At 41.6% G+C, this 25506-nt stretch overlaps 2 protein-coding genes across 7 annotated transcripts in view; one reads left to right on the top strand and one right to left on the bottom strand.

Moving 5' to 3' along the window:
• The window catches only part of CENPP (centromere protein P), a 148659-nt gene extending 143642 nt beyond the window's left edge, over positions 1-5017 (bottom strand). The window contains exons 1-4 of one of the 3 annotated variants that reach the window (XM_083429238.1): positions 4690-5017; positions 3031-3186; positions 1910-2067; positions 569-690 (exon numbers count right to left, since the gene is read on the bottom strand). In XM_083429238.1, coding sequence (XP_083285364.1) covers positions 569-690; positions 1910-2067; positions 3031-3167 — 417 coding nt within the window. In that variant the 5' untranslated portion in view covers positions 3168-3186; positions 4690-5017. The other 2 variants (XM_083429236.1, XM_083429237.1) reach the window with 2 other exon arrangements.
• Positions 5018-5040: 23 nt separating this feature from the next.
• NOL8 (nucleolar protein 8) lies at positions 5041-24258 on the top strand. Of its 4 annotated transcripts, none has more exons than XM_083429104.1 (17): positions 5041-5584; positions 6422-6617; positions 6728-6790; positions 7834-7912; positions 8261-8408; positions 8613-8676; positions 9301-11072; positions 12740-12859; positions 13513-13635; positions 14455-14539; positions 15125-15266; positions 17903-17986; positions 18589-18875; positions 19753-19876; positions 20204-20271; positions 22080-22162; positions 23074-24258. In XM_083429104.1, the coding sequence occupies exons 2-17, from the start codon at positions 6479-6481 to the stop codon at positions 23125-23127; spliced, it is 3435 nt and encodes a 1144-aa protein (XP_083285230.1). In that variant the 5' UTR covers positions 5041-5584; positions 6422-6478; the 3' UTR covers positions 23128-24258. The 4 variants fall into 4 exon arrangements, with proteins under 4 accessions (XP_083285230.1, XP_083285231.1, XP_083285229.1 ...); XM_083429105.1 differs by having other exon boundaries at positions 5041-5616; XM_083429103.1 differs by having other exon boundaries at positions 5569-5696.
• The last annotated feature ends 1248 nt before the right edge of the window (positions 24259-25506 follow it).

The raw sequence follows: 25506 nt of genomic DNA, 5'->3' as shown, positions 1-25506 counted from the left end.
TGATCATGACTAGCATAGGTTCATTAATTCCAATACTAAAAGTTAGTTGAATACAACCCTCAGTACTATTCATTGCATTCTATCAGAAGGAGAGATGGGATGAGAAGGTGACTCAAGCAACTCTACTCAGAGACTAGTTAAATTTGGCTCTCCTTCAACTACAGTACTTCCATGCAAGTTTAACTGTAAGAACTGGTGCTAGAGGTTTCTCTCATTTACTTCTTTCCTCTTCAGCCCTTTTTCATTTTGCATCACTTTACATAGTTGGCCTGAGAGTCAGTGCTGCCATATCTGTTAGTGACCTTATTTAAGCTACTCTGGATGCCGTTTCAGCTGAAGAGTGTGACATAAATGCTTTAAATTAAATACTGCAATGAGCTTTCTTTTTAGAAACACATGTGCGCACACCAAATACTAATCATTACCAAGGAAAAGTGATGTTATATCTTTCATGCTGAAGGAAAATGCTACTAGGCTTTCTAGAAAAGTAGTTACCAAAAGAATCAAAGTGACGCTGTGACCAAATATAGATGGTTGCCAAAGAAAAATCAGACTTCCTAATATATACCTGTTTGATATGAACGTCTTCTTCCTTTGCCTGATTTTCTTCCATGAGTTGAAATTCCAACTGAAAGGACACTGAATGGCAATTTCCTGATAGCCTGTATTTGTGTGTTGTTCTAGTTCCACCTACTACAAAAGTAAACAAAAAGAGACCTTTATTAAGGTACTGATATCTGCTTAATTCATTTTAAAAAGTAAGTAAGTAATAACATTAAAATTAGCCATATTTAACATAAAATATTTATTCTACCAACCAGTTCATGATTACAATTGTCTGAAGCTGGGCTGGAGGAACTTGTGGACCCTCCAGGTGTTGCTTGTTCTGAACTGCCATCTTCCCTGACTATGCTGGCTGGGAATGATGGGAGATGGGAGTCCAGAAAATATTTAGAGGACCCCTATAGAGTGAAGCAGCCACATTCATTCCAAACCACACCAAGGAACAATCTGTACTGACAACGGACTCACAGTGAGTTCCCCAATCAATGAAATGTCTAAGATCAAGTCAAGGTTATGTCCAGCCACGTGTGCTGGGCCAACAATGTACTGACAGTCCTGTCATTGTCATGGAGGCTATGATGTCCAGAGCCCACCTGCTTGGGCAGCCTTAGTATGAATACTGAAGTCCCCCATGACCACTCTGAAAAAGCTATTCAACATAATTTTCGAGACTACTCACACCTGCTTGGTCAGGGAGATTGTAGTACACTGGGATGAACAGTACATTAACAACATCTCTGATCTGTCTCTCTGGCCCAACAACACATACAATCCCTTGAACCCAGACAATGCACATCAGTCTCCTCCTAGAAAAGGGGATGAATTTTTTATGGACTGTGGTGAACCCCTCCCCACCATTAATCTCTCTGACATGGAATGATGTTGCACCAAATACACAGGTGAACACACCTGGGTTAGTAAATGGCCACCAAGCTCATCAGTCCAAGTCTATTATACACACCAAGTCAGCTTGGTGATAGATGTTTTATTCTGGGCAGATCTGGCATTAGTCAGCACCACCAGTATAACCAGTGTTGGTTGACCAGTATCCCCAGATTCTAAAATACATAAGGAAAAACAGAAGGAGGGGGGGGCTTTCATTTAACTAGGCCTCTTCCTCTCCTCTGTAAACCTTCACTCATCTCCATACCTCCACCTATCTGATATCATACATCTTATGTAGAATTAAAGACTATACAGAAAACGGAAACTACAACTTGAGGATTTGGACAACAGGTTAACCTACCCCAGCTGTAGGATCTTTTCAAATATGATAAAGTATGACATATGACAGAAGCTTATAGAAATTAAGAATGGGTGAGGCATAAAGAGTCAAAATACTTACTTTTCTCCACAGGTTTTCTAGAACAATGTGTGAAGCAAATGCCTGTAAATTTCATCATGAAGAAGAGATCAGACTCTAAGAAGTCAAGCTGAGTTTTCAAGTCTGGAGAAAATTCATAGTGCCTTAAGTCTTCTTGAGATTTTCCTTTAAATGATTTCCTGATAGAAAAAAACTTCAGCTGTCAGCAAGAAAATGAGAAGCCTACTTCCAGCACTGACATATTGGCAAACAGCCTAGTTTTTTGTGTAAAGTATTTCAATACACATCTCCCTAGGATTGTTTTACATAGCACTAGACTTACATTGCACTTGACTGGCTCAAACTTAATGAACTTGGTCGAATAAGCCATATTTTATTCAATTAATAATGAACTGTGTACCCAGACACTCCCTTCTCTCTTCCTTTCCTTGCAAGTTTGGCTTTGGCACCAGTATCCTAGATTATTAAATCTAGGACTTCCAACAAATCAGAATATCCTGGTTTCATATTCTGTTTATTTTTTTTGTTAATCCTTAAACTAATGTATTTCTCATCTGGGAAGTCGCAAGAAACAGTGGCTTAAGAAACTATCAGTGCCAAAGCTAAATGCATGAGGGGAAGAGGAAGCCTCCAGGAACACAAGTTGTTCTTGTTGCAATAAGCCACGAACCAAGATCATTATGTTAGAAATGAGCAAACTGATCATTTTAGTTTTAAATCTAACAAATATGATAATTAGGCAGGTTGTACACAACAGTACTCAAGCCCACCTGTTCTTTACACTGGTGTTAATATTTATTTTCCTTTTCTAACTGATACAACGTGAAAGCACATCTATTGTTGAAACAAAAGATCATTTCCAATTTTAAAGTACCAGCTTCCTAATCACTGCATGTACTGGCTGCCACTAAGATATCTGTAACAGATGCCCTTTTACATTTGAGTAACAGAAAAAAGTTCAGTTTTACATTGCCTGCATATAAGATAAAGACAATTTTCTACATTACTGTTCAAACCAAACTCAGGACCCTTCAAGGATCAGTCCCAAACTGTACATTAGTCAGTTGGCTTTACATATGAATAAACATGGATTGGGCTAATTAGACAGACAGACAGATAGATAGATAGATAGATTTGCATACATAGCTTTCATTATCTCCCCATCAGAATAAGCAAAATATCCATGTAGACTACATTCATATTCTTCTGTTAGCATCTTAATTTCTTCTTCCAAAGACTGGATTTCATTTTCATAAATCTTAATATCATTATTATTCATTTTTCACACCCCAGGCTTCCTACAGAAAAGAGAATGAAAACAGCAGTTTGGTAAGTAATGGGTTCCCCATCCCTCTCCAAAATTAATGTCATTGAAATTAAGGTTAAATTTTCAAACTTAAGTGGAAAAATTAATATTTATTCATTGGCTTTCTTACCAGACATTCTGGTAATCACACCTAAAAGCTTTTTAAGGTTGGCATTATTTTAATTGTTTATCTCTTAATATCTTAATGAAGAAATTAATTTGAAGTAAGTGAATTTGAATTTTGGGGTACAATCCATGTAGCTAGCTCATCTTAGTTGTCAGAAGCAAGAAGGAGATTCAGCTTAACTATTCCAGAAGTTTATAATATGCAGTTAGATTGCCTGAACCGAATGGAAAATGTCCTGAATCCCCTCAAGATCATTGGATATATTCTGTGGGGCGGTGACATTAAATAGATACAAGTGCTGTGATCTGAGAGTCTAAAATACCAAACCACACAGGCCAAGTGCATTTCTTTATTGTCAGCAAACTTGTCATTTTTTCTTTCTTTCTTTTTTTGCTCATGAAGTTTTTGTGTGTCATGAAGGTAGAAACACAGGGCAGAGGAGACAGCAAAATGTGCTTTTCAACGTATGCACACATATACGTCTAATGGGGACAGAGGTGGGCTTCCTTTATGGCCACCAAATGCAAGCCCTATTAAGAGTACCAGGCTTCACCAGTGTTTTCACCCCGAAGGGTTTTTTTTATCCGGTGCTTTGCCATCAAGGCATTACACTAACCTCACCGTCCGTGCCATCAACTCTGAGGGAGTCGAGGCGGGGGCGAGAAACAGTTGCTGACGGAGGGCTTGGACGCCAGATGAGGCGAGATGAGGCGGGATGAAGCGGTCCTCTCAGGCGGCAGAAATGCAAGAGGCGGTCCCGCCCCCCGACCCTGGAGAAGCTCCGCTTTGCCGCTGGAGAGGCCAACACGGAAGCTCCCACCCAGGCAGGGGCAAAAATTTCCCTCAGGGGCAAAAACGCCTCACACAGGCCGACCCCGGCCGAAGCACGCGCCTCAACTGTGAGGCCATTTGGCATGGAGACCCGCCGCGACTACGAAGGGTGGGGAGGGCCAGGAGGCAGGGAACGTCACATGCTCAGAGGCACTCTCGCCAAAGGCAACAGGGGTCCCCGTCGTCCAAAGCAGCTTCAGCAGCGACTCCTCGCAACTCTCCCCTGGCCCCACCGCCCCGAGGCTGACGTAAAGACAGCAACGTACCCCTCGCGCCGCAGCAAAAACCGCCCTAGCTCGAGCTCCTCCGACCAGGCGTTACATCTGAACTAACCGCCAAACGAAGCGCGTCTCAGACGCTACCATCGCTTAGAATAAGCGGGGGGGGGAGATAAAGTGTCTAGTAAGCTTCGTCATAACCCTGGGGTTGGGTTAGGTCTCTCCACAACACGCCACGACTCTTTCGAAGAGCCTTGCCGCGAACAGAAAAAGATTCCGCGGAACAGCCCATAGCCCACTTTTTCACACACCCCACTACCTTCCGTTTCTTCCTCTTCAGGATGATCAGATAGTTCAGTCCAGAAGTCCGCCGAGTATATTTGTCCGGCTAGGAAACAGTGAGCTTGCATGGCACGTAGAGATAGGAAAAGGTTAGAGCGGTGCAGAGCTCTAAAACACGCGCGCAGTATCTGCTTTGGGTTGTTGGGAGAGCATTGGAGGGAGCGGTTCAGGTGGCCGTTTTCTATGGCTGGTACCCAAGCTGTGTTTTGTATAGATTTTTCATTGATTCAGGTGGGAAAACGTCCACAGCTACAAAAGGACAAAACGGGTAGCTTTCATCGCCCTTCCATTACCAACTCCCCCCCCCTTTTCTAAATCAAGAGCGGACCTGAGCCGATTAAGCCCCATTGAATTCATTGGGCGCCTACCTCTGAGAAGACATGGTCAGAACTGCACTTAATAACCCTGGGCTATACATTTCAGAGCCGTGGCAAGCGTATTTTCATGCTTACTCCCCTCTGCCACCCCGGGAAAAACAACACCGACTGCAGGGTCGTCACGAAGAGCTCAGGCAGCAGTTCTCAACCTGTGGGTCCCCAGATGTTGTTGGATTACAACTCCCATCATCCCTGAGCTCTGGCCTTGCTAGCTAGGAGTGATGGGAGTTGTAGTTCAATAACATCTGGGGACCCACAGGTTGAGAAAGGCTGCTAGAGGGTGGCCATGTAAGCCTCTCTATCTGGCCGGGGAGAGAGGAGACAGGCACGGTTCCCTTTTATCACAGCTACGCGGGAGTCGTTTGCCGCAACCCAGCTTCCCAGGAATTTGTTTTTCTACCACTTCTGTCGGGGAGAGTGGACGCAATGTGTTTTAGTAGCGACGCGGAACGTGACGCTGTGGAGCGCACGGCGGAAGTGGATCGAGGAGGAAAGGTGAGCAAGGAGCACCCCGCGGAGACCACGCTGTGAGTAGCGCTGGGTGGCGGCGGGGGGAGAGGGACTGTGACGTCCCAGTGCGGACCCCGAAGTTGCAGGTTCTCCGCGGGTGAGCCCTGAAGCCTCTTCCTTCTCAGTCGGAATTGTTTGTCCTGGGCGTGGGGGAAAGGCAGCGGATCTCTTTAGATCCCCTTTTTTCACTGGTCTTGATTCCCACTCAGAGCCTGGTGGCTGTAGGGGAGGAAAAGTAGCTCAGGGAGAATCCTAGAATTGTGGGGTTGGTAGGGACCCCGAGGGTCATCTCTTCCAACCCCCTGCAATGGAGGAATCTCAGCTAAAGTATCCATGACAGGTGGTCATCCAAACTCTGCTTGAAAATCCCCAAGGAAGGAGAGCCCACCTCTTTAGGAGGGAGTCTGTTCCACTGCCGAACAGCTCTTACTGTCAGAAAGTTGTTCCTGATGTTTAGTTGGAATATCCTTTCTTCGATCCACTCGTCCAGTGCAAGAGAAAACCGGTGCTAAATAGATCAAAACATTAGAATGAGTTGTGTGTTACCCTTATAAAATCAGAAGTGTATCCCTTTGAGGGGAAGCCACTTCAAAGCAGACTCAGTGGCTTCCAGTCGGGATTTTAAACTTCTACGCCAGGGGTCAGCAACCTTTTTCAGCCGTGGGCTAAAACTACAACACCAATGAAAATAGAGTCCACAAACTGAACAAAACAGCACTGAAGGTGGTTTATTTCCTATCCTTGGTCTGGCTGTTCTCTCCTTAATTAATTTCATCTTTAAAAAATATACTTTCCTATTGTTAAACACCTGCTATTTTACAGAAAAGTTAAAACGGAAAAGACCCATGGTAGACAAGGACGTTTGCTGAATTTCTGAATATGGAGGAAGCACCAGTTATAAAGAGACTATATGTTGGTGGACTTGGCCATACAATTTCTGAAACTGAACTGCAGGAAAGATTTGGCAAGTTTGGAAATGTGACAGAGACAGAAATTGTGACCCGGAAAGATGAAAAAGGTAATATGTTTAAACTCTGTAAAGTCACAACTGATCTGCAATAACAGCCCTTATGCTGCAGTTTTTTAATTGTGCCTTTTTGGGGTAAACATAGTTTCATTCTTCAACAGGGAACCCTACAAAGACATTTGCCTATATCAACATCACCCTTTCAGAAAAAGAACTTAAAAAATGTAAGTACATCACCTATAGGTGTATTTTTTGGCAGTGCAATGTTCTGTGTTTTAAGTGTCTGCCAGATGCCAGAAGCCAAACCAGCTTATGACACTGAAATCTGTGGCTAGCAGAAGTGTTGAAATTCACAACTATTTTAACTCTTAACTCACCTATAATCAATGTGTTTTGCTTAATTTTTTGGCAAACCACTTGTAAAAATGCAAGTACTTGTTGTATCCTTGTAATACTGGTAAACTCTACTATCGTCCCGCAGGTAGCTACTATTGGAGTGCTTTGAAACAAACCTTTGAATAAAAACAATTACACATCTTATTCATAGACACCTATCCTTTGTGGCATTTGTCTATCCTTATGATCATAGTTGCACTGAATTTCTTACTGATTTGTTCTCTTTCTATCAGTATCAGTCGCCAAGCGTTCAAGTTTTTCCTCTGTCACCTGACTCCTCTAGAACTTCTCCAACCTTGGCTATCAAGCTATCCTTCCATTATTTCCCATCATTCAGGCACAAGAATCTTGCCAATGTGGCTGGATAGTGCTTCAACCTATGTTTCTCATTTCCCATATTCACCTTGACTCTACTAGACCAGCCTGGATCCCTCCTGATGTTGTTGGACTCCAACTTCTACCAGCGCTAGCCAGTACAGGCAGTGGTCAGGGTTGATGGGAGTTGTGGTCCAACACATTTGGAGGGCTCCAGGCTGGGGGAGGCTGCACTAGAGCACATTGGCTCTTGCATGTTTCCTTGATCAGTGGTACTTGAGATGAGTTCTGCCCTGGGCTCCTTTGGGAGGAAGGGTGGGACAGAAATGAAATAATGAAACAAATACTTTAAAATGAGGGTAGTGGTGCTTTGGCCCTCTAGATATTGATGGACCACACAATTGCTATCATCCCTATTGTTCAGGGTGGGTGGAGCTGATGTGAGTTGTAGTCCAACAATGCCTGGTTCCCCACCCCTGCTTTAGAAGTTTGTTGAGGAGAATTGCTTAGCATATTGGATGAGTTAATAATTCTGTTTCTATTTCTTTTCATAAAGGTGTATCTGCTTTAAATAAGACAAAATGGAAAGGTGGGACGCTACAAATAGAATTGGCCAAAGAGAGCTTTTTGCACAGGTAATATTTTGTATTTTACAAACAGCTTTCACTGAAAATGTTGGATGAGGCATCAAATGATTTTCAGTAATCCTTCATTATATAAGTGAATCTTACTCTCACAACAGAAATGAACAATGCATTGAATACATATTGTTTTTCCTAGTGGATGTGATTGATTGGTATTGGGGATGCACTGTAATGTACAATGTCATCTTTCATTTGTGTGGAGGGAGGAATTTGCAATGAACTGAAACTATTAGGACGTTTACAGTGTCTGTAAGTAGAAGCAACCATCTTGAAAGTTTACAAGATCTGTGTTCTCTTTTCTTTTAATCTGGAAAACTGTAATTGCATGCTACCATGTAGACTGGCACGAGAGCGTCAAGAGGCAAGTATAAAGAAGGAAAAACCAGGCAAAAATGGCATGACAGATGTCTTAGAATCTATGAAGAAATCTGGATTTACAGATTTTCACATGAAAGCAGTACCAGGAACAGAAGTACCAGATCACAAGGTATGGTGAATTCAGTGGCAGACATAAAATTTGAATGCCTAGCTAGGGATAACCAACATGGTGCCCTCCAGACGTTCATGGACTGCAACATCTGGAGGGCTTCCCCAAGCCTAGACAGCTGTTTACCATTTTATTTAAATGCTGCTTTGTAATTGTATTTATTTCCCCCCAAAAATAATGGTGTATTTTCTTTTTCTTTAATAGGACTGGGTTGTTGGCAAATTTGGCAGAGTTTTACCAATCCTCCATCTTAAAGGTCAACACAGAAGCAAGATATCCTTTCCTAAAGGCTGGGTAGATCTTACAGGGCCTTCTCGGTAGTGGCGCCTGCCCTGTGGAACGCCCTCTGATCAGATGTCAGGGAAATAAACAGCTATCCTGTTTTTAAAAGACATCTGAAGACAGCCCTGTTTAGGGAAGTTTTCAATATTTAATTCTGTAATGTTTTTAACACTCGATTGGGAGCTGCCCAGACTGGCTGGGGAAACTCACCCAGATGGGTGGGGTATAAATAATAAATTATTATAATAATTATAAATGGAAGCAGGTTATCATTACCCGGTTATTAACACTGTCTACAATGTGATAATCCAATTGTGCCATATATCTTCTTGCCTAGAATAAAAGAAGCCAAACAAGAACAATCCATTGAAATATTTAATCCATAGCAACGGTAATGAATAGTTTTAAGAATGTGACAAACACTTTTTATAAACATTTTCCGAACTAAGTTGGACAACATGTAGCATATGTGCACTCTTTCTAATATGTTTGTTCCCAGGCATTCTTAAATCATAGTGGCACATTAATAAGCATTTTCTTTCCTTCCAGATAGTGTTGCAAACCTATCTATAATTGGTGCAAGAGAGTGATTTGTTTTTCCTTAATTCAGGCAATTACACCATAAAATATGACCCCTCCAAATATTGTCACAATCTTAAAAAACTGGATCAAGACCTTACTGAGATGGTTCCTATTTCCAAGCTCACGTGGCATTTGGAGGAAGGCGATGACAGCATGAGCAAGAAACGGCAAGGGCACTTTCCTGCATATGAGCCACCTAAAAAGAAAATGAGAGGGCAGGATGGGGACAGTGTGAGCCGGACAGAATTGCATTCATATGGTCAGTTTTCATCAAAAACAACAAGCATGGCCCCAGGCAAACTAGTTCAAAACCGCACACCCAAGACCAAAAAGCAAAGTAAAGAGCACTCAGCGCATCAGAAGCTTGGAACTGCTTCAACACCTTGCAGGAATAGAAACCGTCCGTCTGAAAGTGATATTGATTCTGAAGAAGAAATTCGAGCCATAATAGAAAGGGAGAGAGAAGTGCGTCAAGATAATCCTGATGCTGAACAGGAAGAAAATATGGAAGTTGTCAGAGAGGATTTCGAGCTGAAATATCGCACTCATTGGTCCTTACAGAAAGCACAAGATGCTAAGCAAGCACACACCGGGTGTAATGGAGTGCTGAGCACCACTGACAATCAATCTGGTTATGATTCGGCTGACACTGATGAAATTATAGCTGTGACTAGAACACCAAATAATGAGAAGAAGGAAGCTCCAAAGGAATCTAAGGCAGTCACGCAGGGAAAGGATGGCAAGCCTAAGATGCATGCTACAAATTCCGGATCGTCTGACTCAAGTGGTTTAATATTGGATAAACCGAAAAGCGTGGGGAGAGTAAAGCCTAAGAAAGCACCAGATTCTAAGGCTGCTGCTCAACAGAACAGCATCAGTAATAAGTGCAAGGCTGGGGACAGTGAAAGTTCCGATTCATATCTTGACACAAGTGAGTCTGAAGGGGATGAAGATTACGAAACCATGATGCAGGGATGTTACCGGCTAGATCTTACATTAGAAGAATTAGAAAGATTAGCCAGTGAAAATACCCGGACTATAGATAAAGATACAGCAAGTAACCAAAATGGCGCTCCGTGTAAAAGTACTGAATTTCCAGTTAACAGTACCGGCAATATTGCAAAGAAATCCAAAGAGATCACCACCCGGAAAAAGGGCATTTCTCCTGAAGAGATCATTTCTGCCATTTTAGAAGGAGGAAGTTCTGATGAAGAGAATCCGAAGAGAAAGAAGTTGAATTTGAAAGTTCCGCCTTTCAGAGGAATAGGGTCATTAAGTCGAGAGCTGACTAAGGGTGAGTTGGGCACACAGGACAGTCAAGAAAACCAGACCTCTTCCGGCCTTGTTGATCTGGAAGCTCCCAAAAGTGTTTCTCAGCGCTCCAGCTCTGCAAGCAAAAAACTTAACTGCAAACCGTTAAAAGAAAATAGCACGGACTCTCTCAGGGGAGCTTGTATTCTAAAATCAGGGGAAGATTCTGACTACAGTAAACTCAGTGCAAAAAGTAGTGAGGTAGAAAGCAGTGGTGTGAGTGTTCTGTCTGAAAGAAAGAACTCAAAAAATCTGAAATCTCTTTGCAAGGAAACAAAGATAGAGGCGAGCATTAAAGGTTCCAGTTTTGCACACTGTAAGAACATGAGAGGTGAAGAGCCCGTCCTGGATTCTGCCAAAGCTACAAGCATGTCTGATAAAAAGGAAAAACAGCTGCAGGATAATGAAAAAAGGTTGACTGCTCTACAGGAGAGGCAAAAAGAACGAGAACTACAGAAGAAACTTATTCAGGGAGCGTTAACCAGTCTGGTAGTTTTGATGTTTATATTTTGATTATGATGGGAGAAATTATGGTATTATTGGGGTGGAACATGGGAAGCGGGGTAGTGGTTGAAAAAATGATTCCTGCAGGTGGTCATAAAACCTTGAATTTCACAATTTAATAATTATGCCTTAGAAAAACACAAAGAAATAATATTAGTAAATAATAATATGAAACAACATCTGCCACTACTAGGGAGCTGCCATTGAAGAAAATGCATCAATGGTATTTGACACCAAGAAATTTATCCATGATAAACCATAATCTTTCCCCTATATGTTGAAGATGCTGTGGCATGGTCAGTAGGTATAAGTGTTTTGGAAACTGATATTCCAGGAGGTCAGTGAGATCACTGATCAATGGATACAGCCCTCTCTGACTTGTTAATGATTTTGGATTGAAATTTAGATCATATTCATATAGAGCTGTTAAGTCATTTACTCATCTGTGTGAGCAGTGGTAGCTCGAAACTGGAAGACACTGCAGAATGTAAATATTGACCCATGGTATAAAAAGATTTGGTAGTGTGGTCTTTCGGAGAAATTAACGCAAAAATGAAGGGCAATCAGCGGGCAGAAAATAAAGGACCCATTTGAGAAAATACAGACAGAAAGTGTTTACTATCCAAGTGTAAAGGATAATTCCCCCCCCCCCCCCGAAAATACTGTAACACACACTCAGTTGTGGACCTTCTGAGTTATTTCTTCATTTTGAAACCCAGTAAAGAAAAACCTTGCAGAGAAAACCCTGTAAAGAAAAATATAAATGAGAAAGGAAGAGTACCGTATTGGGCTGAATATAAACCTCACTTTTCCCCCAAATTCCAACCATGAAAAGTTAAAGTGCGACTTAAATTCGCGACCTTACAAATTCCTTAGGGCCCGGGACCTCTAAATTATGATTATTCATGGACCTTAAGGTCCTCCGCGGGGCCTGGTGACTCTGTACTTAATCTGAAGTGGCTGATTAAGTCCAGAGTCACCGAGCCCTAAAGAAGTCAGAGAATCCTCCACCAGGGCCAGGGCCTTTTCACTGATGGCTCCGACCTGGTGGAATGCTCTGTCCCATGAGACTAGGGCCCTGCAGGATCTAACCTCCTTCCGTCGGGCCTGTAAGACAGAGCTATTCTGCCTGGCCTTTAATTTGAATTTGAATTCCACCTGATCTTTTCTTCCCCTTCTCTTCCCTCCCCCTCCCTTTTTATGAAGACCACCTGCTGTGAGACCCCACAGCTAATTCTCCCCTGGCCTCCTCACTGGCCGAAGTAGGATTAATTCAGCCAGCTAGCCCTGGGGACTGTCTAATGCTTATTGGATGGATTTCCCCCAAATGATTTTTGAACTTTGAATTTTATTGTTATTCATGTTTTTATACTGTATTTTATGCTGCTTCTATGTTGTATTACAATTAAGTGTTTTAAATTTGTTGTTAGCTGCCCTGAGCCCAGTTTTCTGAACCGGGAAGGGTGGGGATAAATAAAATTTTATTATTATTATTATTATTATTATTATTATTATTATTATTACCACCACTCTGGTTGGCTCCATGTCCAACTGCTCTAGATATATGGAAGTTTTTGTTTTGTTCCCCTGTTGAATATTTTGTGTACTGCTAATGTTTCATCTTCATAATTATTCACTCTCTGGTTTTGTAGGAAACTCAGCCAGCAAATAAACAGAAGCACATAGTATTTGATTCAGACGATGAAGCTGAAAATAAAGATGAAGTACAAGAGAGCACGCAAGGAGGGTCTTCAGGACAGCTGCTGGGAAAAGTGAGAGGACTACAAAATTCAGCTGTATTCATAGTGATAGCTATAAAATTCTAAACATGCATTTTGCATAGCCGACTATGGAGAGAAAAATAAGCATACACATGTCTGGGTTTTTGTTTTTGTTTTAGAAAAATGAATGCTTCCACTACTTTCACCCCCGTCCCAGACAAAATTTATTGAATTTTTCTGAGATACACATCTAGAGCAACAACAATAAATTCTTAAGTACAGGTAACCTAGATATTGGACCCAAATAAACAGACATGGTAAAATGTCTGACACTTTCCACTATCCTGAGTAGGAATAGACAAACTTTCTACAGCTCGCCTTGGAATAACTCAAATTACAGGAGTTTTTCAGGGGGGAAATCAGAAGACATCACTAAGTTTTCTGAATCAATCCAAGGGCTTGGAAGCAGAGGCTTTCTACCTGGCTCTTTTAATGTAATAGAGTGTCCTCCATTCATTTGAATTGGAATGGGTAAAGGGTGGCAGGGGGCAAAATCTGAGTTGGGGAAGGCACACAATGGCTTATTTGCCATTGTAGTTTCTTCCCATTCACCCCTGGATAAACCAGTGGAACACTTGCTAAAACTGTAGGAATTTTTTTTAGAATTAACTGATTAAGATCCTGTATTTGTTACTCTGCCCAAGGAATTTGCTACTAAAACCTCTGGAAAGTTGTTTGAGAGCAGTGATGATGAATCGGAAACAACAGATGAAGAAGATGACAGATTCAAAATCAAACCTCAGTTTGAGGGTAAAGCTGGAGAGAAGGTTAGTAAATCTACGTAATACATTTTTCTTTCAGCTTCCTCATATATTCCTATAACTGAACTTTATCCTAAGCATTTTCCAAAACAGTTCCAAAACGCGAATGTTTACAGAGGGCTTCCAATCAACCCTTTATAGGTATAAATATTGTTCTTTTCATGACCTTATATCCTAAGAAATAGCAATATTTTCCTGACATTCTAATATGTCTCTGACAATAAATGGCATTTCTGTTCCTTCATGTCTGCTAATCTGCCTCATCTCTGCTGTAACAGGATGCTTATAAATGCTTCGTTTAGCTTGCACATAACACGAAGCCCAAACTTTTGGCTTAGCATGGACAAGCAAACAGTGCGGTGCATGTTTAGAAAATCTTTCCACTTCGTTCTTCCTCTGGTTCTGCTGCTGAGAGATAAGCTATGGTTTGGTTTAGTGTTGCATGCAAACTCAGGCTTGCTTCAAATCTTAAGCTGATTTGTTCTTGCTTTACCACCGGTGGTTTTGGGGGGGAGACAAACCACAAGCCCTGTTTTGGATGTAACACTAAGCCAAACTGCAGCTTAGTTCCCCATAGCGCAGCAGTAGTAGGTAAGAGGGAGAAGTGAAGAAACCACAGTTTTAAAAAATGTGCACCAGAGCACTTGCTTATTCCTGCTAAGTCATAATATGGCTTAGTGTTAATACAAGCCAGGTGTGTGTGTGTGTGTGTGTACACAGAATAACAGTCTTCATTATAACCACATTGCAATTATTGAAGGTAGAATGAACATCTGCTATAAACCAGGAAGAAGGAATACCAACTTTCTGTTTCTGTTGTTTCAGCTTATGTATTTACAGTCACGATTTGGAACAGATGAAAGATTTCGTATGGATGCTCGCTTCCTTGAAAGTGACAGTGAACAAGAAGGTTAGGTGCCTTCCTATTGATTGCTCTAGAGAAAACTTCATTAAAACAATTTTATATGCTGTAACCTTGTTATATTTATTGTTCCTTCTTTACTACTGCTCACCTTAAATGCTTTAAAAGGCAGTTAACAAATACTGTTTCTGTGGCCATAGTGATATGGAAAAAGGGAAAAGGAATATACTACAATTGTATAGGAATAGTCTTCACTGCCACCTGCAATCCTTTGGAAACTTGCCACGTCTGACAGAATATCAGTAGATCTACATCTACACATTTGGAAGAGGCAAGGCAATTTTTTAAGGCTATCATAAGATCATGGATTGCCATGATGTAACAACAGTCTCTTGAGGCTGGGCCATAACATTGGTTTGTCAGTGATTTGTTAATTCAGACAGCTAGGTTAAACTAGATTGCATGACAGTTTCACACCATTTATTATCACACTATTTGGCAGCCCGCTGCATAGGTTCGGATGTTAAAAACAAACAAGCCATGGTTTGGTGTGATGTTTGAATTCAACCAGTATCATTTGGTGGTGCTGGCAATTAAGGCTCCTTTAATTGTTATTACTTTTTCTTCACTTAGATGAATCAAAAGTGGAAATAGATGAAGAGGAGGAACTCACTTTAGAAAAAAAGAGAAATCTTGACATCTTGAAAAATCTTCTGAATATTGGTGCAGAACTTTCGAAACCTCGCAAGCAGACAGCAAATGCCAAGAAATTCAAGTATGGGTATTTCTTTTATCAGATAAACTAAGGCTTGTTCTACACATACAGGAGAATGAAGTGTTGGGATGTACTACATCTTTTTACACTGCTGATGGTTCTCCCACATTAATAACTCCCTGAATGCAGAGGGCTATCACAGCAGACCAAGGCCTGAGTAGAACCTTTCAGCCTAAGATGGTTTTCTGTTTGTAGGAAGCTTTCTGTATAAGGAAGCGAAGTGAAGGAAGCTTAGAATAGAACTACTGCTTTCTGCTGCTAAAGAGTGGCTCTCCCCCCCCCATGGAATGTGATTTTAACATTAACTCACTAAAATAACACAGATTTCTCCTATTTGTTAATGTTTTGTAGTCATCTTTGAGGTTATTATTATTAATTTTATCAGTTGTTATATACAATAAAAGTATATTATAATAATAATAATAATAATAATAATAATAATAATAATAATAATAATAATAATAATTTATTATTTATACCCCGCCCATCTGGCTGGGTTTCCCCAGCCACTCTGGGCGGCTTCCAACTGAATATTAAAAACAGTACAGCATCAGACATTAAAAATTTCCCTAAAGAGGGCTGCCTTCAGTTGTCTTTTAAAAGTAAAATAGTTGTTTATTGCCTTGACATCTGCTGGGAGGGTGTTCCACAGGGCAGGCGCCACTACCAAGAAGGCCGTCTGTCTGGTTCCCTGTAACCTTACTTCTCGCAATGAGGGAACCGCCAGAAGGCCCTCGGCGCTGGATCTCAGTGTCTGGGCTGAACGATGGGGGTGGAGATGCTCCTTCAGGTATACAGGACCGAGGCCGTTTAGGGCTTTAAAGGTCAGTACCAACACTTTGAATTGTGCTCGGAAACGTACTGGGAGCCAATGCAGATCTCTCAGAACCGGTGTTATATGGTCCCGGCGGCCACTCCCAGTCACCAGTCTAGCTGCCGCATTCTGGATTAATTGCAGTTTCCGGGTCACCTTCAAAGGTAGCCCCATGTAGAGCGCGTTGCAGTAGTCCAAGTGGGAGATAACCAGAGCATGAACCACTCTGGCAAGACAGTCTGCGGGCAGGTAGGGTCTTAGCCTGCGTACCAGGTGGAGCTGGTAGACAGCTGCCCTGGACACAGAATTAACCTGTGCCTCCATGGACAGCTGTGAGTCCAAAATGACCGCCTCTTTCAGCGGGTCTGGGAAGGCTCCCTCACAGAGGGAAGCATTCACCACCCCGCAGAGCCCATCGCCCAGCCCTTCCCAGCTCGCTTTTATCAGCCAGGATGGGCAAGGATCAAGGAGACAGTGACTAAGCAAGATAAAATACTACACATAAAAGCAATTTAAAACAAAAAATTGAAACAATGAATACAAAATGTATAAAATTCTCATTCAGCAACAAATTAACAAGTCTTACCCACCTCACTAAAGGATGATCATAGAAGACAATTAACTCAAGGCCTGAGTAAACAAAAATGTCTTATCCTGGCATCTAAAGGCTGATAATCTCATGGCTTTTTAAGTGATACCATTTTCTGTGTACCATTATGCATTACAGAAATAGTAGAATAGCAGGAGTTCACAGTCATTGCAACAGAGCTTCTAAACAGCTGTATCTAAGAATACTGCTATTTTTATGAAGGTTAAAAGTACATATCATTTTTGTTTCAGGAATATAAGCTAAAAGTCTGCCTGTATTCCACTTGGTTGTAAACTGGTGCCAAATCCTTTTGGATTGGAGCAATCAAATCAAGAATTGGGGTTGAAGGGAAATAGAAAGGAGGAGAGTGATCAGAAGCAAGTTCGGAAGGGGGCAGGAAGAAGGAATGTTGGGAGTCAAAAGAATAAGAAAATGAAGGAGGTCAGAAATACAGGAACAAATAACAGAAGGAAACAATGAAAAGTGAAAACAAGCCCCAAGTGTACAAAGAAGTCTGCAAAAGGAGGGGAAGAGAATATATTTAAAGGTGGAACTCACACAAGCACACCTGTACCTTTTCCTCTCACACATTTTCCAAAGAGTCACTAGATATTTTTGGAGAATTCAGGTCAGTCTCCACAGCTCTGTGGGCACTTGCTCTCGGAGAGAGAGAACCTGCAGATAGAGAGGCCTTTGATACACCAGACTGAGGCCTCGGAATTCTTCATATAGTCAAAGTCCATTTTGGCATTTTCAGCCAAAATTACATCATAAATCATAGCATGAAAAATTTCCTGAGGTGACATTACAGGGAAGATAAATAAGTCAGCATCAAACCATTACAGCTTTGTGTTTAGCCTTCGGCTGATCTTAGAAAAACAGCTAAATGATGGTCTGAAGGATTCCTCTCTATTCCCCCCCCCCCATAGGATCATAGATTTATGCACATGTACTTTTAGAAAAGAGGAGACATACTTTAGTCCTAAGTGAATGCCCCAAGTATACTATGCAGGACTCTCAAGCAGTGCATGTAAGAGCATATTTTGGCATATATCCAATTCATCTCTGCTAGAACTGCCATAGATCGTTGTACAGTAAAACAAGCAAGATCTAGTTTTAGCAACAAAAACATTTATAAATAAATATTTTCATAGAATGGAATCTTGGCGCCATTGGAGGAATTTTAAACTTTGCTCGTGACATCTTGATTTACTTAGTTGTTTTCTTTTATAGAGATATGAACACCCTGCGCTATGACCCTACAAGGGAAGACCATGCTGTATTTGAAAGGAAGCCAGAAAACACTGAGAAAGAAAGGTAATTTATTCCACCAACTGCTCATTGCTAGGAATCTGTTTGTCTTCCACTTAGCACCTAAGGCTTTCCTTCTCAACACTTTCCTGATGTGACACTTCAAATCCTCTGCTATAGGAACTTCATGAGCTTTGTTCTCTTTGCTTTATTATATGAGTAACTGGAACAGGAGAAAAGGACTCACCTAACTTTACAGAAGGCACAGGATAGACTAGCTGTGATTTCAGAGCTGTCACTTGCTAGTGAACCAGGCCTTGCAGAAACATCAGACTCCTGTTTTAGATCTTAGAGAGTGACAGTGATATATATAAAAAACCATGACTGGCCAGCCATCAAATGCTGAAATGGAACAATGTGGTGCTTCTAAAGATGGGGCATGACTTATGTCAAGTCCCTTGCTATATGAAAACACAGCCAAAGTTAGTGAAGCAGTAGTACCAGACTAAGGGCTTTCGCACACTGAACGTTCCAAAGTAAATGGGCTGAGAAAAATGCTACATTCCTGTTTACCCCACCGTAGGCTCTTGACAATATATGAATCACCTGTGTATTATTAATCTGTAAAATATGAGACACTAAAATGCACTCACACTTAATTCCTACAGTAAAGCTAAAAGGAAGAAGCAGAAGGAGGAAGCTCAGAAACTGCCCGAGGTGTCTAAAGAAATATTTTATGATGTCGCTGTGGATTTGAAAGAGATACTTGGATCTACAAAGTGTGATGAGAAAACAGAACAAATACCTTGGGATAAACATGAGGATGTGGGAGAAGCAACTCCAGCTGAGGCAGAGACGTTAGGATTCAGCACTGGAACCGACAGAGAAGAGGAAACCAGTGGTTTCAAATTTTCCTTTTTTGGTGCTGAAGAGGAGAGGCCGCCAGTGAAAGAAGGTACTAATGCCTGTTCTAAGGCTGCAACTTCAGCATGCAAGCAGAGTGTTACTTAGCTCATTTTCACGGCCTCATAACTTTTGAGAGCTGACAACCATGGAGCACTTCATCCAAGGCAGGCACCCCCAAACTCAGCCCTGCAGCTGTTTTGGGTCTACAATTCTCATCATCCCTGACCACTGGTCCTGTTAGCTAGGGATGATGGGAGTTGTAGTCCCAAAACAGCTGGAGGGCCGAGTTTGGGGATGCCTGATCCAAGGCTTCCATTTATGGCAGCTTAGGGATTTGAGCTCATTCCAAACACTGTGACTCATCTTTTTGATGGGGATGAATCATTAGGAGCTTATTACACTAGTATTGCAGCATCTGCTTGAGCTACCTGTTTCTTTCTAGGCATAACGCAAGGAGCTAGTGATTACCTCTAGAGCCCGTAGCTGTCTGAGCATAGCATAGCCAAGAGACTGTACCCATCCCTGTGTTCCATTGTGGGTCATTCCACGCCAAATTGCCTGGTGCCATGTGCTCTCACAACTCAGATTTTCTTCAAAAATAAATAAATGTGTAGATACCTATGAGATAACCGCAAATTAATTTTTGGTCCAAAATTGGATTGTTGGGTATCCTTAACCTGTGGGGTGATACACTGTAAGTCCACTAAAATACATCCGTAGAGACTAAGATAGCTTCTGCTGCCCACAATCCCATATGTGTATTTGCAACTCTCGTGTTGGTCAGCATTCTGAGCATGACTCCTCTGCATATTGCAGGGAAAGGGTGGGATAGCTTGGGAATGATTTCTTTCAGGTGGAAGTTTCTATGTTGGACTGCTTTCTTCATAAGCTGCCATCCTCTATTCTTTCTTGTGTCTGTTTTGCAGAACCCTATGTAATTGAAACAATAAAGGCTTCCAGGGTCGCATGGCAAGAAGATCCACGTTTTCAGGACAGTAGTTCAGAAGATGATGAGACCGAAGAAGGTGAAAGAGAAGATGTGGAAGAAATGTAGGTGGTCCTTACAAATGATATTTATTGAGAATCCCTAAAACTATATTGGGGCTATATGGGCCCCAAATATCAGACATTCCTTAGACCACTCACAGCCAAGCTTCTCAACCCCTGTCTAAACTGTGGTTGTTTGCCCCTTCCACCACATCCCTTTGTGCCATATGCAGACCCTTCTTGAAACATCTCACTGTTCAGGAAAGGAGGGCAGGGCAAGGTTTAAAAATGTTGCATGATGCTTTTAAGAATGTATACTTGTTCCTCAAGTTGAATGTACTATTCATGTGTTCCTTTTGGGGACTAATAATGTTCTTGTTCATTTTTTAGGTCTCCAGTTCTGCCACAGTCTAATATTAGATTTTTCTTCTTCTCCCGAGATGATGATAGATTAAAAGGTAGGTACAAAGGAAAAGGAAAACAGACTGGTAACAAATACATGCTTAGCTGTCAGTCCCCCCCCCCCCCTTAGACCCTTTACTGAACCAAATAAAGAACAGGAAACAAGAAACTTCATGGTTGGCATGCAGACCTATTTTCCACAGCCTTGAGGTCTATTTAACAATCTGAAGTTCCCGAGGACTCATATTTTGTCTTTAACTTGGAATCGGTGCCCATTGTGTCAGGGTAGATGTTAAAGTGTTAGGCCATAAATCTCAAGATGGTCTTTGCTAATACTGTCTGAGATCCTCCTTTGGGTTGTCACTTGCATACCCAAAGAGTTTCTCTTTCCCCATTTTCTGTTCATTAAGGTTCATATTTATTATGATGTCATCTTCCTTTCTGCTGCCCATATTTTGAACTTTATTTCAAGATAAAGTGTCATGTTATTGGGTATGAACAGGAAAAAGGGCAGGGGGGCAGAATTGGGGGTTCAGCAGCAGGTGCACCCTTAATACAGTCAACTGAGGAGGAGATGCAACTCAAGTTTTTAATATATCTTTTTAATTTATTTCAGTGGAGCAGCCTGTGAGCCTTTACCTTACACTGTGAATGGTCAGGCTTTGAGAATTAGACTCATTGTGCTCACAATGGCAAGTGTGAGGAGGGACCAGGCCTCCTCCCATATTTGAAGAATTGGGAGGGAGGCCGGAAGTGATTTGGTAGAACCTGCAGGAGCATCATAGACACACCAGGCCAAACCAGCACCCCTTGCCAAAGGCAGCCTTTCCTACAACGGAACAAGAAAGGCTGGCAGGTGGGGCAGGCTTAGATAGCACTGGGCCCAGTAGTAGCCAAGCTAGTACACTCCCATCTGTGCCAGTCTTTCCCCTGGGAAAGGCTGAGGGTGGGTTTGACACCATTGATGGAAGGGAGCCAGTGCCTTTCCCTCAGGAACAGCCAGCAAGAGAGTGTAGCGAGCACTGTCTGAACTCATGCATGGCCCCTTCAAACAGCTGCTCCCAACACACCTTGCTCCCACCAGTCCTTCCCTTGGAAAAGGCTTGCCTCAGATGCTACTGTGGGAAGGTGCTCAGAGAAGGCCTGGAAGAAAAGGAGGAGCTATTGGAGGCTGGGGTGGTGAAGAGCGTTTAGGGCAGCTGGATAGTTCAGTAACCAGCAAAACTACCGTAAAATTATATTGTTCTGTCATGCTTTCCATGCACATGGTTTTTCCTTGTTTATGCTCTTCTAAACTTCTGATTTTTTTTAAAGCTGCTTTTCACATGCCTGTCAAAGAACATTAAAATGTACGTTAGTTGGCAGTGAAAGTTAGCTTGATTAGCACTGAACTCATAAGATGTGATTTTAAAACAATATGCTTTAGCTTGGGCAGGAGTTGCCATTCCCCCCTCCCCAAACAGGATGGTGTTAGATTGCCATCTCTCCTCCCTGGTGTTTTTAGTATGTTTTGTTGCTGACAACATGGTTTTTAAAGAACAAGCTCAGTTTTGGGAACGCCATATGGCTGAGAACAGCATGTGATTTTCTCAGGCTGTGGACAGCACAGATAACCTTTTGTCCTTTACAAGTATGTAATTCATGCTTAACGTAGCAGGCAGTGGAGTGGGAGGGGGGAAAATAGGCCACAGCAGCATGTGAGGTAGTAAACACTATCATGGCTTCAGCTATCAAAGCCATCAAGCATTTCATCTCAGGAGTTGGGATCACTGTCTCACAGTGATAACTTCCTCCCTTCGTACGCCTGCTGAATGCAAGATAATTTAAAAGAAAATACTGGAGTTCTTCTTTGTGCCTTTTGTAGAGGGTCCAAAGCTGTTCTGTAAATCTTCTAACCTTGATGAAGACAGAGGTGATTGGGAAAGTCGGCGCCAGACATTACTTGAGGTATGTTGACTGAAGAGATTATTGGTCTGATTTAGAGATACTTGTGGAAATAACAAGACTCTTGCACCCATTTTTGTAAAGTTATTTTCACAAGCTTGGTCATGCAGTTCACATTAACTGTACTCAACTAAAATATGCAGTTGAACTATGACCAATTCATTCAGGGGCAGGGAACCTGTCCCTGTTGTTGGTGGCAAACACCTATCAGTCCCAAACAACAGAACTAATGGGCAGGCATTATGGGAGTTGTAGTGTGCTAATACTTGGAGGGCTGTAGGCTTCCCAGCCATGCCCTAGTTCATTGTATATCTGTACTATATTCACGGTTATAATTAAAAGGGATGGCGGGTTGAATCTAATGATTTGTGCAAGCAGAGAGGGAAGTTCCTCTCCCTCTCCCCCCCCCGCCTCCCAAAAATGTGCTACAGATATTTGGGGGGAACCCATGGAGTAGATTTGAGAGGGCGGCAGTACAGGGGCAAGCAAGGGGAAGAAAGGGAGGGAAAGTCCAATTGCACAAGAAGGGCAGGGCTTCAGACAAAGCTCGAGGGCTAGTGGAAAGGGTTTCAGGGGCAAACTAGGGCCCCTAGGCTCCAGATCCAGCTTGCCAGGTACTTGGCCACTGCTACACCAATATACATCTGTCAGAATAATCATGGTCACAAAAGCCTTCTAGAACCCCTCATTACAATGGATCCAGAAAGCTATCTTAGTGCAGTTTAAACAGAGGTTCTGATATAGCTGTGGTGGATGCCTATCCTAATTTAACGAGGGACAGAATAAACTTTCATAATTCCTACTAATACTTTACAAACAGTTGTCTCTCCCTGTCTGTTATGGAGCAGGCTAGTTGGTGAAACTGACAATATTTAAAATGTTAACTTAGAATAACGAACTTGGAATATTTTCAGGATTGTCGGAAGAAACATAAAGATGCAAGAAGAAAAGTTAAAGCAAAACACTGAATACAGCGGCCCTGCGAAACAACAGTGATACAGAAAACACTGGGCATTCAAAACTGGGATAATGGAAGACATCTCAAGAAATGCTTCTGCGAGTTATTTGAAAATTGGTGCTAAACACAAAGTGCCGTGAAATCTGGGCCTTGCACAGGTTGGGCATCTTTATGAAAAGTAGGTTTCTGGTTTGAGAAGAGCCATGAGCTGTAGGCAGATCTCCTTTGATTTGCCTGCATTCATTTACTTTACCTGGTTGCAATAATAAATTAAAGTAATCCAGAATAAAATGTCAACTGGACTATAAGGGTGGAGTCCATCCAGATCTACTATGCCTACCACCATTCTTTTGGATGTAAGACTCTATGCCACAAATATTTGGAAGCGGAGGTTTTTATTATATCATGCATAGCAGAGGGTTGGACTAGATGACCCTCGGGGTCCCTTCCAACTCTACAATTCTATGTACACCAGAAAGTAACATTTGGGAGCAGTTCATAGAGCAGATAGATCTCAGTGTAAATTGATACACCTTCCTAAAACATGTAAGTGTAAGAAACTGACTAAGGAGAAAATGCACAAAGGTCTTAAACCTGCAATGTTAGATACTACATTTAAAGTGCAATTAAAGTGGTGGAGAAGAAGAGGGCAAAGGTATTCAATTCAAATTGTACTTGAGCATGTGCTGTTTTCCGATGTGTTCAACATGCATCAGAGCGGGACAAGTGACAAAAAACAAACTGCAATTCCATTACTTTACAGGGAGTGAGCCCCCCCCCCCAAAAAAAAAACTTGGTGTGACTTCCTTGGGATAAAGTTAAACATATTTAGGATTGGCCTACTATATTGCAGTCCAAAACTATTTAAATGTGAGCATTGTCATTGATGGTAGTGGGGGGGTTGATCACATTTTTAGGCTGAAATCAGTTTCATTGTGTTGGATAAGCAGCTCCCAACTGAAAATAATGCTAAATTCTTTGCTATCTTGCCACATTGGCTGTTTTTACATAACCAAAATTTTAGTTTCTGCTGTAAAATAAAACTGTAAATTATATTTTTTCCAAAGTGAAAATTGTATCAGCAACATCAAATATGTAAATAATTGTATTTCTAAATAATACAAATTGATAATTTAAAGCATGTGTCTATAACTAGTCATCCCATTGGATTTGTGTGGATGTGCTGTTTTGAGTAATGAACCACCCTGCACAGGAGTTTTCTTTTCCCCGAACTTTCATCCCTGGCAAAATTATCATCATCATCATCATTTTATTTGTATTTCGCCTTTCCATAGTTAAAACAGTTGCTCAAGACTTCTTACAACATGACAAGATTTACATAATTACCAACATAACAAAAGTCATAAGCAATAAATAAAACACATCCAAAAGTACACAACCAAATGGAAAACAATTTCCACATAAATCATAAAATCTAAAACAAAGAATACAGCATTAATATCAATCAGTTTAAAATGGCATAGATAAAAATAAAAGCAATTTAAAATACACATATTAAACAAATAATAAAATGCTATGGCAGAAGGGATGGAAGATAGCAAATGCTGTTTGCATTTAAACTAGGTGTGATTTTTCATGTGGTTGAATGCTTTCAGTGTTTAGAAAGGGTAGTGCCCAGTCATCAAGGAGACGGCATCGGAGCTAAACATTTGAAGATGACAGGACTGGCCCACCCATGAGGCAAGGTGTGGAGGCCGCCTTATGCTGCAGAATCTATAGGGGCAGAAGAGCCAAATGTAGATCTTTATTCCCCCCCCCCTTTGTTTCTCAGGTAGAACTTCACTCATCTCTTCTCTTCTGGCAGGGAGAGGGGCACCATTTTGTGATTTGCCTCGGGTGCCAAAATGCCTTGGGCCGGACATGTAAGACAGAAAGGTCAAAGTTCTCAAACTGCTTAAGTGTGAACAATGGAGGGGGGGGGTGGCGGCTGAAAGCTAAGACCATGGAAAGGACGAGAGAAATCCAGTCAAAAATAAGCTTGAAAACCCAGTGGCAGCATGTCCTGACTCCTCAGAAAGCAAAGCTCACTGGATTATCATTAAGAAGCTGACACACATTTTTTTTCCTTTTTTTTAATTTAAAGAGAGCTGTTTGACAGTGGAATTTGCTGCCAAGGAGTGTGGTGGAGTCTCCTTCTTTGGAGGTCTTTAAGCAGAGGCTTGACAACCATATGTCAGGAGTGCTCTGATGGTGTTTCCTGCTTGGCAGGGGGTTGGACTCGATGGCCCTTGTGGTCTCTTCCAACTCTATGATTCTATGATTCTATGATTCTAATTTTTATTTGCACATTAAAAGTTACATATAATGAGACACAATATTCTATTATAAAGGGGGAAAAGAAAAAATGTCTACACCAAAAAAAGAAGAA

This window comes from Podarcis tiliguerta (genome assembly GCF_965153285.1).
Source record: "Podarcis tiliguerta genome assembly, chromosome: 2".
Taxonomy (NCBI): domain Eukaryota; kingdom Metazoa; phylum Chordata; class Lepidosauria; order Squamata; family Lacertidae; genus Podarcis; species Podarcis tiliguerta.
Note: the sequence above shows the minus strand (reverse complement) of the source record. Positions and strands in the feature narration are given on the sequence as shown.